The sequence below is a fragment of the Peromyscus maniculatus genome, chromosome 18 (genome assembly GCF_049852395.1).
Source record: "Peromyscus maniculatus bairdii isolate BWxNUB_F1_BW_parent chromosome 18, HU_Pman_BW_mat_3.1, whole genome shotgun sequence".
Classification (NCBI taxonomy): domain Eukaryota; kingdom Metazoa; phylum Chordata; class Mammalia; order Rodentia; family Cricetidae; genus Peromyscus; species Peromyscus maniculatus.
Genome location: NC_134869.1, coordinates 31932411 through 31946082, shown reverse-complemented (window position 1 = coordinate 31946082; position 13672 = coordinate 31932411). Strand labels below are relative to the sequence as shown.

General features: G+C 39.9%; 1 protein-coding gene and 1 long non-coding RNA gene across 2 annotated transcripts in view; one reads left to right on the top strand and one right to left on the bottom strand.

The window, feature by feature from the left end:
- The window catches only part of LOC121823703 (uncharacterized), a 59903-nt gene extending 50324 nt beyond the window's left edge, over positions 1 to 9579 (bottom strand). Inside the window, exon 1 of the long non-coding RNA XR_013045513.1 lies at positions 9453 to 9579. This is a non-coding gene — a long non-coding RNA (uncharacterized LOC121823703). The remainder of the gene's footprint in view (positions 1 to 9452) is intronic.
- Positions 9580 to 9904: 325 nt separating this feature from the next.
- Positions 9905 to 11564, top strand: Myf6 (myogenic factor 6). Its single transcript, XM_006983352.3, has 3 exons — positions 9905 to 10591; positions 10869 to 10959; positions 11178 to 11564. Exons 1-3 carry the CDS (start codon positions 10073 to 10075, stop codon positions 11294 to 11296), a joined length of 729 nt encoding a protein of 242 aa, XP_006983414.1. The 5' UTR covers positions 9905 to 10072; the 3' UTR covers positions 11297 to 11564.
- The last annotated feature ends 2108 nt before the right edge of the window (positions 11565 to 13672 follow it).

The window sequence follows — 13672 nt, the reverse complement described above, 5'->3', positions numbered from 1 at the left end:
CCTGTCTCAAAAACAAAACAAAACAAAACAAAACCAAAGACTAAAAAACAAATATATATATATACACACATAACTTTAAGTAAGTCACATGGCCAAAAATAGCCTTACAGTATTATCATATACCCCCATGCTGATTCTAATCATGACTTTAATCTTTAAAAGATGCTTATTCCATTGAAAAACCTGGGATTTTCTTCAAAGTCAGAAAAAAACAAACAAGCGTTTTGGTAAATTGACATGGATCAGACTAAAGAAAAAAATCTGTTATTAAAGTTTTAGAAAAACATTAAAAAAATAAAATCCTCAAAGATACGGTTTGGAAACATGAGAAGTCTAGTTATTTTCAATCATATATGTAAGATTATAGAATTAATATCTAGAAAGGATGGAGATTTTTTAAGGCAGAATATTTTCTTAGTGTTATTCAATCATAACAAATATTCTGAAAGACTAAGCTATATTAATTTATCTGGACAAAATGGTAAAAAGAGTGTCAAAACAGCCAAATATCACAACTGCAACCAATTTTCAATGTACCAACCATAAAATAATTGCTGCTCTTTGGCAAAGCTCAAACATAAAACTTTTCCAGGAATACCACGACAAATTGATAAAGTGCAAAGCAACCCTTTATTCTTGCATTCCTTCTTTGTGAGGTAATGAGTCTCAGTGACTGAAAACAAAAACTAACAAAAAAAACCCTGCTTGTTGTGTCATGGGAAAAGCCAACTACTTGATGGTATGACTTCATTTCTTTGCTAAATACCGTATGCATCTGCACCCCTTATTAAATACCTATTAAATACCTTAAAATGAGACAATTTTCTGACTTCATATAAAACCTAGTAACATTGGCCATATTTCACAGCGAATAAAATAATTAGCCCCCTGCCTGGGTTCTGTTTGTACCCCCAGCCATCACTGTGAAACGAGCTCACTTGCACTGATTTGGGCACCCATGACTTCCATTGGAAGAAATAAAATCTATAAACGGACTATAATCAGATTCTGTTAGATGCATGTAGATGGCTACAGTTTAAAAACAAAGCTCTTGCATGTATTTACTGCTCTCATAAGCCATGGCCCCTCATCCAGAGGACTAACTGCTTTTTCTCTTTTCACTTCTTATGACATCCATCCAAAGTTTCCCTTTGTGAAAGTGTAGGGTGGAACTAGAGGTAAACTGTGCTAATGGCTCTATGACATGCTGCTGCTGCCTAGTCCTCTGAAGGCAGAAAGAATTTCCAACAAAGAGACCTATCAAAAGTTGGTAAAATCTTAAATTGCCACAACCCCCGAGAGAATAGTCCTATTGAAACGAAATTAATGCTAAGTGTCAAAATAGACCATTGCTGTCAATTCCAAGAGGATTTGAAAGCCAGTAGAGTAGAGGAAAGCACATTAAGAGATCCCTGTTTGTGTGAAAAGCAACTTACCTTACTGAAAATCCACCATACCTAGAGATTCTGCTCCTTACAGTCTAGGTTGATTTGCATAGCAAAAAGAGTATTAGTGTTTATGGGCACACAAATATCTTGTTTTGTTGATTTCTGCTCTCAGTCTATAGGATTTTAAAGCAATGCATCTACCAGGTGTGAAAAGGAAAGACCCAAACCAGACTATTTCTAAATAATTTAGAATATTGAGAACTAAAGTGTTTTAAGGTTTAGCCTTTTTAAAGAATGAGGTGTGAAATTAATTATCTCCATTCTGTCAACTACAACAAAAACAGCAATGAAGTAAAATGGCTTCTTCTTGTTTCTTGAGTATTAAACCTGATTGAAGAATAACTAAGGCTGGGTGGTGGTGGTGCACACCTTTGCTCCCAACACTGGGGAGGCAGAGGCAGGCAGATCTCTGTGAGTTCAAGGCCAGCCTAGTCTACAGGGTGAGTTCCAGGACAGCCAGAGCTACACAGAGAAACTCTATATTGGAGGAGGAGGAGAAGTGGGAGGCGGAGGAGGAGGAGGAGGAGGAGGAGGAGGAGAAAGGAGAGCTGCAAATTTGAAATATATTCCATCTATATTTTGGAAGAAACTATATGAAAGGAAAGATTCTTTATGAAAAGGCTTTATCAGTAACAATTGTTTTATGAGAGGCTCACATGATGTAATTGGTTTAATTCAATGTAATCATGTTCATAAACCAAATATGTTCATGTGATTGCACTGCAGTTTACATTCTTTGAATTTGCCCAAATTATGGGGGCAACTCTTAACAGGTAAAGTTGCTCCTGAAAAGATTCTAGAAAGCTCTCTACCATGTGCTTTTTAGAAGTTTCCTCTGTTTTCTATTTTTCTCTATAGCCATTGACCGTGTTTGAATTTTGATATCTAAAATCAATTGAGAAAGATGTTCTTCTGGGTCAATGGTTCTCATTTTGTGGGTTGTGGCATATCAAATATCCTGCATATCCCATATTTACATTATGATTCATAACAGTAGCAAAATTACATGAAGTAATATTGAAATAATTTTATGGTTAGGGGTCACAACAACTTGAGGAACTGTATTAAAAGGTTGCAGCATTAGGAAGGTCGAAAATTCCTGGTCTAGGTGATCTGTAGCTTTGGAACAGACAGTCAGAGCATGCTTGCGTCCTGTGGATCTACACACTTTCTATCTACTAGGATCCAGTGCTCATCCACAACCTTTTCCTGATGACTTCTATAAGTAAAGCCTGAGTGATGGGGGAAGAGACTATAGGACACACACCATGTGACTCAGGACTTAGATAACACTGTCTGTTGACATCACATTTCCCTCCCTCTTCAATATGCTGCACTTTCCCATCTCTGTCCTTCCTGCTTGACACTGTTTTAAAATATTGTGTTTTTTGAACAGACTTGGAAACCATGAAATAAGCTTGGTGCTTTGCAATCTTTTGTTTAAAACCCTTTAATCCAAATTCTGTGACTCACACTTCTTCAGAGTTAAATCACAGACGCTTTATGAGATATAAATGCATGCACACATTACTGCTTTTCATTCTACTAACTTCAAAAGCAGCGACTCCCAAACCTCACACTATTACCTAAGCACCTAACTTCTCATGATATCTTGCTTATACTCAATTACAAGAAAATATAACCATCAATGTGTTTCAATATAACCATCAATGTGTTTCATCAATGTAATGAAAATAGTATTATTCTATTATAAGACTATACGGCAAAACTTTTCTAACATCTCAACATCTAGCACTGATCATGAAATCAGAGAAGACACTGTCACTGTGCGATCAGTGATGTGCTGACCATTTGATGCTCACATGAATTTACAGATTGTATGCAAAGAAACTTTTTTATACCCTTTTGTATTTTTAATGACTTGCCTACAAACTAATATATATTGTCCATATCCTAGAAATAAATATGAATAGATGATTAAACAACCATTTCCCAAACTGGTGGAGAAGCTTTATGGAACAGTGTGTTTGTACAGTGGTGGCTATTTGTCACAGTATGCCCTGACACTGGCATTAAAGCACCAACCAAATTGGGCAATATGTCATAAGCAGCCAGTTGGGGGGCAGTAACAAAATACTTGGATAACCATTCAATACCAGAGACATCTGTTTAGCTTAGCAGGACGGTAACACCAGGCACCTCCGTAATTTGGATACTGTAAATATCATAATTCACTTAATTTTTAAAAAAGATGTAAGCAACCTAGAAACCCTATACACCTTACACATTTTAAATATTAACTATATGTAGCATTGTGCAAAAGCATTTATGTAATATTTGAAGAGGGCAATATAGTTAAATAAAAATTATGTAGTATAAAATTTGCATAGAATGGTAAACAAAATTCTGTTCATATGATTTGTTTGAATGACTGAGTTATTTTGTACTTTTTAATTGGAGGTTAAATAGAGCAATACTACTAATAATGAACTTACTACGTGTCAGACATTATAATTGTTTTGATGAAATTCTTTTAATCTTTGAAACCATCTTATGAAGTGATTATTTCAGTTTAAAGTCTAGTTAACTGAAACTTGGAAAAACGATTTTGCTTGTTCAAGTCAAAGGAAGGCCTAGGACTTCTCTGTTTAACACCAAACTTCACATTTGTGAGCCACAGTAATTCTTAAAGGAAAAGCTTTCTGCATGCATTGTGCGCACGGTCCATTAATCTCCTAAATGAATAGACATATGGAAACATCCTTAGTGTTCTTCTGGACATACAGCAAAACCATCTTGTTCTGATGGCTCTAAGACTGTCCTGGCTATAGGGCGAAATTTCCATCAGGAGTCCTAGGCATCTACTCAGTGTTAAGCAAGCTCATGTCAATCAGTCACTCACATAAAAGGAAAACTTAACCTGTAAAATTTCTAATGGTTCACAGATTTTTTTAACCTGAAATTCAGAAATACAGAGGCAAGACACTGGGTGTTTCTTGGATTGGAGTCTCTATCTTTTTCCTGAAAATCATGCTTCCAAAAGAGATGAGCAGCAGCCTGAAGGCTGCTGCATAAACTGAACGCCGGCTCTTAGGAGCTTGTCTTCCTACTCTCAGAAGAGTGAAGTGTTTCTGGAAAGATCTGGAGAACAGCTTCAAGATTCTCCTTCTCTTGGGTTTCACAAAAGACTTCACGACTCAGGTGTCCCCTGTCTCGGTCCTACCCCATTTCTGTTTGTACCTTTGGGAGTGTAGAGCATTGACCTTTCAGAGCTTTCTCTTCCTCTACTTGGTTTTGGTCCCTCCCCCATGTCCCCAGAAGTGACTCACATGTTCTCTCAGTCTAAGTGCAAAGCTATTTTTACCATCGTGTTTAGGAATCTCTGAGCACACATTGCTGGCTGCTTAAGTAAGTTACAGGTGCCCAGGGTTCATGTTTCTTGGTGTCCACAAGTTTGAGGCATGGCGTCTTCTGAATTTTGCCTTTTACTGGCAGGCTGCTCCCTCCCCTTCCCTTGGGGGGGGCACTCATCCATGTTTCTGCAGAACTAGTCTTGTATTCTGTTGGTTTTTATACTCTCTTCCACGCAAGTTTCCTTTTTTTTTTCATTGCTGGCCCTGAGCTCTACCTTCTCAGCTAATGGTTTCTTTGCATCTGGTTATATAATGATTTAGCCCCAAACCCTAGCGATAGCCCCCAGAAATTTCTTTACCAAACTCTCATCCCCTTCCCTGTGTCAGTCTCTTCTTTGAACTTCCTCTTACCTTCACCGCCACTCAAAAAACACAGTTCTCCAAAAGCTCCAACTTCTCTTTCTGGAAATGATCAACTTAACATCTTAAGCCCTCTGTCCCTAAGTCATCCTTCCTCTGAGTCCCGAATCCTCAGAGACTCTTCCCTGTTACACACCCTGAAAGGACTGCATTCTTCTGCAAAGTTCCTGGGCTATTCGTTTCTGTGAATTGAGCCACTGTCATTGTTCCCAGTAAACTGAAATTTTGACTAGGGCATAAGCACATAAAGCACTATTAGTAGAGTTGCTGTTTGTAATATTTTCACTTTGATATCTTTAAAACAAACAACCAACCCCCTCCCCCCAAATTTATCTCAAACATGTTCTGTACTATGTTTGACAATCTATTTTGTATGATTAGCATGGGTAGTTCAATTAAAGCCTCATGAATCAAGGAGGAAAATTGATAGTTACTGAGTGAGCACTGCATGTTATGCACCAACTTTGTGTGTGTGTGTTTGTGTGTTATTATTTCATGTCAAATGCTAACATCAAAATTATGAGATATTTATCAGATACACTACTTGATCTCATAAAAAACAAGCAATCAAAAAAAAAAAAAAAACCAAAAAACTAAGGCTTGGAAGCCACAACAATGTCTTGCTCCAAAGATTCTGCCCCCTTCCCGACACATTGTTCTACTTTCTTAAAGATGCATAGTTAAAATCTGCTGCTAAATAAGTTATCCCCAATCTTTTTCGCTACTAAGTTATCCACAGTGCTTTTCTTGTTTCTTCTTTCCTTGGACAAAAACTAGATATATTCAAACTTTGGGGAGAAGATGACAAAAAATGCATTTGAAAATAATCATGAATTATGAATGAGAGGACAAATGATTGGAAAATGTTCTACCATTTGCCTAGTGTAAGATTTTATGATTAATGAATTCAGGGTTCCTTGAGCAGGTTGTTAATGACAATGTAATTCCCGTTGCTACTTAAGCTGTCCAAATTTTTAAAGATATATTTTAACTATTTAAAATGGGATGGTTTGAATTTACACCAGCCTCTTTAACTCGTAGATACCATTGTGTCTCCCTCATGTTCTATAGAGAAATAATATAACTGTAATTATAAGCCTCTCACATTTTGTAAACAATTTGAGTTCCAAGAGTACACTAGGTAGTTGTTTGGGGTCAGTGCACTTTTTCCCACTGAGCGATTCTAAAAGGACAGCTATTGCCCATGCTAGAATGTTCTTATTCCTACATCCCCATTCCTGTCTACAACTTCCAAAACAACAAATGAGAAAAGAAAGAAAGGGAGAAAGAAAGAAAGGAAGGAAGGAAGGAAGGAAGGAAGGAAGGAAGGAAGGAAGGAAGGAAGAGAAAGAAGGAAGGAAAGAAAGAAAGAGTGAATAAAGTAGGAAGTGGGAGTAGAAATTTGTTCATGCTAAGGAGAAGACTGATACTGTTTTACTGTACTACAGAAGTTCTTCAACATGGTGGGAATGGGAATTTACAATTTAGTAGGGAATAATTCAGTAGAAAAAGGCTAACTTGATGGGAAGAAAAGCCACCTTTAACAGCCATTCAGAAGTTCCCCGAATCTTCTCTGTTTATAATTTATAATTCTCTTCTCTTACATTTCTATATGTAATGTATAAAAGATTAAGTGGGAGTTTCCACATTCTTTAGCAAGTTTGTGATGTGTAACATCTACTTCATACATCTTAAAGTTAGCAGATTCTAGGGATGGCTTTACCTTAGTGGGCACTTCCATAGACCAAGCTTTGAAACTTTAGCAGTGACATTTTTTTTTTTTGGCCTAGATTCTCTACTAACCTCAGCAATAAAAGGATTTTATATGTCATGCTACATCTTTATTTTGAATTTATACATAAGTGTGGTATGATGTGTTTTGATACATATACACGTTATATAACATTCGAATCAAGTTTAACATACCTTCTTAAACACTCAACATTTCTTCATGTTGCAAGCTTTTAACGTGTCATCTTCTAATGTGTGTATGTGTATGCATGTGTAAGTAGGGTAAAGTCAACCTCTAATGATTTCATTTTATCATTCCCCACCTGTCTCTGAATCTCAACCTCTAATATCTCATTTTATCATTCCCCACCTCTCTCTGAACTCAAGACCACCAACCACTATTTTCTGCCTCAACTGCCTGGCCAGCAAGTCCCAGGGAACCTGTCTCTGCCTTCTCTTGTGCTAGGTTTTCTTAGTCATGTACCACCTAGCCCAGCATTGTACAAGGCTTCCGGGCATCTGAACTCAGCTTGTCCTTTCACACAGCAGGCGGTTTACCAATGGAGTCATCTCTGCCAACCCTTCTGTTTCACACACACACACACACACACACACACACACACACACTTCCTTATTGTTTTCTGGTGTCCCTGTGGTGTGCAATTGCACACCAGTCCTTCTTGTTCCAGTTTGCACTCACTGCCTACTGGTCAAGCTTTTCCTTCCCCTGTTCAATGGTGCTCCATTGTTAAAGTGATTTCACAATTTTAGAAGTTTCATTTTTTAATGACAAACTTTGAAAACACATCCATTTTTCTGCCCGTTATATCAATCTCAAGGACAGACTATGGGAAATTGAGATGTTAAGTTTGAGCAAATTCCTTTGAAGTTTTCTCCCAACCCAACTCCAGGGCCATGTCTTGTCTTCTTTCCACTCCTGCTTCTGTCCTTCTGTCAAAGTGATTAATAATTCTATATTTACATTCAGTGAGAAGAGGTAGAATTATTAGAAGAGTGATCAGGACACTATTTTAATTATTTGAGTAATAATGCTATGTGACTCCCCTGTTCAAAAATTAACTTTTCAAGTTGTCTTCTATGTATAAGAGACAGCACAGCTTGTAGCTAAAAACAAAAGCTCATTTCCACATGAAAAGCTAGACTGGACCCTAAGGTTCACAAGCCTCCAGTCTACAGTCTTAATCTTGGTAACCAGGCAGCTGGTGGAAATTGAATGAAATAACACAACTTAAGTATTACACTCTCCTTTTTCTCCCTAATGTTTTCTACCACCCCAGAGTGTAATGATGGTTCTCTGGCTTGATAAGGAATTACACAGCTACACAACACCAAAAACACAAAACCAGCCAAAATTGCTCCAACGTAACATTCAAAGTTCAGGTCTCAATGGAGGTTTCAAAGAGCTACCTCCCAGAATAAACACAACATCTTGGGTTAAATCTTAACTAATTTCTAAATTATATGATAGTGATTTTTACATTGCTTTTTTCTTTTAATTTAGTTTAGTTTTTGAAAAGGGAAGCCATAGGGAATATAGCCTACAATCATCACTGTTTGAGGTAGAATAAGACCTTATACTTTGCATCCAGCTTTTCAGGCACTGACTATTAAAGTATGGCTTTTATTCCAAAAGCTACTTGTTGGTAGTGGAAGTATGCCTTCTATAATTCTCAGAAAGGATAGAAAATCAAAGAAAGAAGAGCAAGGGGTTAGGGAAAAAGAGAATAGCCGAGGAGAGAGAGGAGAAAACACCAGCTATACCTTATTCACCTTGTAAAGCTTAGCCCCAACCACATTTTATACTATGTGTGATAACTAATGTTCACTGCACAGCTACATGCTGCATAAATCTTATGTCTGATAATATTTTATTGAACCCTTACTTAACTGAATAAAGCAACCACTGTCATCTTGCAGTAGTTCAAATAGAAGTTATCCATAGGCACAGAAATGGAACTCAATCCAGCTAGGTCGGAAAGTGAGTTCTTTAAAATCTGGGAGCCTTCTATACACCGCTTTGCACTGGGAACTACATGTGTATGTGCTGGAAGTGCCATAAAAAGACATTTATTTCATTACATGTGTCTTGGCTGCTTCCTCTGTCATCTGAATCCTAGCAAACCACTTTGGTGGAGTCAGTGAATAGTGAGAATGTGAAGAAAAATCCGTGCAGAGCAAGAACACTTGGGATGAGGCCAAAGATACGCATGAAATATCAAGCAACTGTTGTGTGGCTTGTTTTTAACAACAACTATTTTAAGTGGGTTGTTACACGTATTTTATCTTTCTTGTAGCTCACTCCTAACTTTATATACTATTGTTCCAACTGGGAAAGGAAGCAGAATTCAGATTTTAGTTACCACTCTGTAAAATAACATTGGTAGCCAAGGAAGGTCACTATGAAAGAATCCCGAGTCATTTCATAGAATAGCATGGGATGTGAGCACCCTTCGGCCACCCCCACAACTCCCACCTCATCTTACAGATTTAGTAAAAAGAGAGGAAAGAGACTATTTACCTGCTTCTATTGAGGCTGAGGCCTGAAAGCCATGTGTAACCTTTGAAGGACTGGTCATGGTTTTAATCACAGGGATAGCATCTTTTTGACAGGCAGAAGAGAGAAAAGAGCCGAACCACACTGGAAATATTAATGAGGCTATTTTGGAGCAATGGCTATTGCCTATGAAATCCCTCATCATGAGTCTATACTTAGAATTCAGATGAACCCTGGAGGGAGGGGAACCGGGCAGGCTTAATCCCCAGTTGTTTTGAAGTTGCCTGGTTAGCAGGTTAGTGTCTAAACTGTCCAAAATAGGAAGCACTGAATGTTTTGGTGATGTGACTCTCTCTGTGTATTTTTTTTTAACCTGTTTGTCGTGTAGACTGTCACATCACTCTGAGAGGTGACATTTCTCCTTTTTTTCTTTCAAACTAGATGTTCTAGTGAGCGCTAGCTGTAATCACTTTGGGAGACTGATAGTCCATGACAGCTAAAAGTTGGATTGAGTTTCAGGAGCTACTATATATAAAGCTGGGTTGACTTATGTCACCGCACTAATTAAATGCCATCTGGGTGGCTCCTCTGGGTTTTTGAGTCCATCACCCAGTTCAGATCAGTCAGAGGCCAAGGAGGAGAACATGATGATGGACCTTTTTGAAACTGGCTCCTATTTCTTCTTCTTAGATGGAGAAAATGTGACTCTGCAGCCATTAGAAGTAGCAGAGGGCTCTCCTTTGTATCCAGGGAGTGATGGTACCCTGTCCCCTTGCCAGGACCAAATGCCCCAGGAAGCCGGGAGCGACAGCAGCGGAGAGGAACATGTGCTGGCGCCTCCAGGCCTGCAACCTCCCCACTGCCCCGGCCAGTGTCTGATCTGGGCCTGCAAGACTTGCAAGAGAAAATCTGCCCCTACAGATCGGCGGAAAGCTGCTACCCTGCGCGAAAGGAGGAGGCTGAAGAAAATCAACGAGGCCTTTGAAGCCCTGAAGCGCCGGACTGTGGCCAACCCCAACCAGAGGCTGCCCAAGGTGGAGATTCTGCGGAGCGCCATCAGCTACATCGAGCGTCTGCAAGACCTGCTGCACCGGCTGGATCAGCAAGAGAAAATGCAGGAGCTGGGGGTGGACCCCTACAGCTACAGACCCAAGCAAGAAATTGTAAGCCCAGATGCTGCCAGGGCAGGGAAATGTAAAGACTGATTAAACGCCTTCGTGAGGCCTTAACCTCCACCTGCTTGTCCCCCTACCCCAACCCCGCCCTGCTTCCCCTCTAATGAACCCCCAGTGACCCAAGAAGACCGAGCCCCTGCCCTGAGCAGGAAATGCGGTCCGGCCCAAGGAAGCAGGGGAGACACCCCCAAGCCTCCTCCTCCCCCTCTCCCGGAATTTGTTTCTTTCCTAATCTGTTGCTTTGGTTTTTTTTTTTTCTTCCCAGCTTGAGGGTGCGGATTTCCTGCGCACCTGCAGCCCCCAGTGGCCAAGTGTATCGGATCATTCCAGGGGGCTCGTGATAACTGCTAAGGAAGGTAACGTAAAGTAAAGGGCACTGGGCTGCCCTGGAAGCCTCCGGCTCAGCACCCGGATGCTCTGGCCGAACAGAGAGCGCTCAACGCGAGCTCAGAGATACACGGTCAAAGTCCGGCTCTCCTTCCCTCCCCCCCACCTCCGGGATGCAATCCTCTTGCGCCCCGACACAGCTGTGGGTTGCTATATGCGCTCTCTGTGTTCGTTTCCCTGTGTTTAGGAGGAGCAAGCGTGGATTCCCCAGCCACCAGCAGTCTTCAGTACCTTTCGTCCATCGTGGACAGTATTTCCTCGGAAGAACGCAAACTCTCCAGCGTGGAGGAGGTGGTGGAGAAGTAACTCAGCCAGCATTTGGGACATTCTTCAATCAACAGGAAGACTCCTTAACGCCTAATCGTTTAGGTTAGGGCTCCCAGACCCCTAGAGTTTATGAAAGGCCGGAGACACTCAGAAAGAGAAACTCCTAGCCACCTCAAGTGAAAAAGTCCTTTAATAATAATATTATTATACAATTATTGTTTGGAACCGCTGTTGGCTTAGCTCTAGAACTTAGCTTTAGTTTGGTTGGGTTTTTTTTTTAAATATATATATATATAACATATTAACTTTTTTTTTTTTTTTTTTTTTTTTTTTTTTTTTTTTTTTTTTTTTGGTTTTTCGAGACAGGGTTTCTCTTGTGTAGCTTTGCGCCTTTCCTGGAACTCACTTGGTAGCCCAGGCTGGCCTCGAACTCACAGAGATCCGCCTGTCTCTGCCTCCCGAGTGCTGGGATTAAAGGCGTGCGCCACCACCGCCCGGCTACATATTAACTTTTATTATGGTCACAAGGCCCTTTCGTATCGGTTGCAAACGAAGTTCATTCCTGTCTAAATCCAAGTGGGAACGTTTAATCCGAATGGTGTTTAATGTACTTTTGTAAATAGTCTTAGTACTTTCGTTTTTATGTAAACCCAAAGAATATATTTTAAATGTGGAATTAAGCATTGTATATAAAATGTGTGAAGATCCTGGTATTGTAATATTAAAATATTAATACGTTTCTACATGTACGAAGGTGGCCTTAATTTGATTTAACTGGAAAAAAAAACCCCATGAGGTCATGTGTACAAAACTAATAGAGAATAGCCATATTTTAACTTAGATACCACATGTGCCTGTTTATTTGGGCCTTTTCTCTCAGCCTAATATAAAGAAAGGAAAATGAATTTTAGGGCTATAGACTCAAACTGGGCACGTTAATATTCCATGTAGATCTCGTACTTGTTATTAATAGAAGGAAGTATCCAGAAAGCATTTCTACTCTCCTTTCTTTTCCTTACTATTCTATAGTTGGTGATATGAATGAGATTTACTTACTCTGAAATTTTATTTTAAATACAGTAAAATTTCTTCATTCATTTCCCTAGAAGAAGTTCAATTAATTTAGCCCAAATTATTATTTTTCCTATTCCTTGGTGTTCTACACTATTTCCAAGTGTAGACCTGAAGTACTCAGGGCCCACGGCCTGCTAGTCAGTTTTCTTGAACTAGACTAACCCCCCAGCCGACTAGAATGTATATCTTCAAGTGCTCTTTGGCTTGAGTTTATTTTCCAAACAGAAAGATAAAAGAAAGGAACAATCTGTCTCTTGAAGAGGGGTGGTGGGTGTTTTTGAAGGGGGTGGGGGGGTTGCTTCAAGAGATGGAAGGGTTAAATAGTTGGGAGCAAAAGATAACAACAACACACATGAAACCTCTTAGTTGGACCAAACAGCAAAGCCCCAGAGACCCGGAAGCCCCAGGAGCTCTACTCCATGAAGATTTTACAACGTGTGCCGCGTCTGTTTATCCTGTAACCTCAGGGGGAAAAAACGACCACCACGAAACACAGTGGGATGTAAAGAGGAGAAAAGCATGCGGCTTCTGCTAAACCTGTGCTTCTGTCCAGCATTCCGTAAAAACGTTCCTCCGCCAACCACCCACACCTCTCACCCCCCTACCAAATCTCTTAACCCCGCAGCCGCTCTAGAGCTCAGATGTAAAAATCAAACGAATCAAGTATTTCCCAGCGTAACTCCGTGTCCTAGCCCTCCGAAGAGTAAGACAGAGTTCCAGAGAGCAGCACAGACGATGCACCCTGCAGACAGGCAGCTCGATTTTGCCCCCTTTTAAAATCCTTCCTGGTGCCAGTACACGTTGAGAATCCCTTATCCAAAAGGCCTGGGATTGGAAAGATTTCCATTTTCAAGATTTTTTTTCAGAGTTTGTGATATTTGCATAAATGTTGAGGTTCAGTCTTTAAACCCGAAATCCAACCAAACCCTGAAACTTTGTGAGCATGACAGTCAACATACAAAAAAGGGGGGGGGGCGGATTTTGGAGCATTTCAGATTTAGGGCATTATGGTTGGGTATGCTTTTCTGCAACTAATTTATTTTCTGATCATACGAAAAAGTCTGGGTTCTTCTAAAAAAAAAAAACAACTAAAACTCAGAAAGTTTGGTTGAGGAATCTGACATTGGCATATAATTCCTTTTAAAAGTTTGAGAGAAGCAGGTAGCTGTGCTACATAGCGAACTACGGAGTCTCCGCGAGGGCTCTGCTTAAACTAAATCCAGGCTGTTCCTGTACAACCTGAGCCAACCCTGCTCCCGCTTAGTTCTCATTCCCTGTCCATAAAACAATAGGAGGGAGTGTACTCCCTGCCCCGTGGGCTTGTGAACATCCACGAAGATA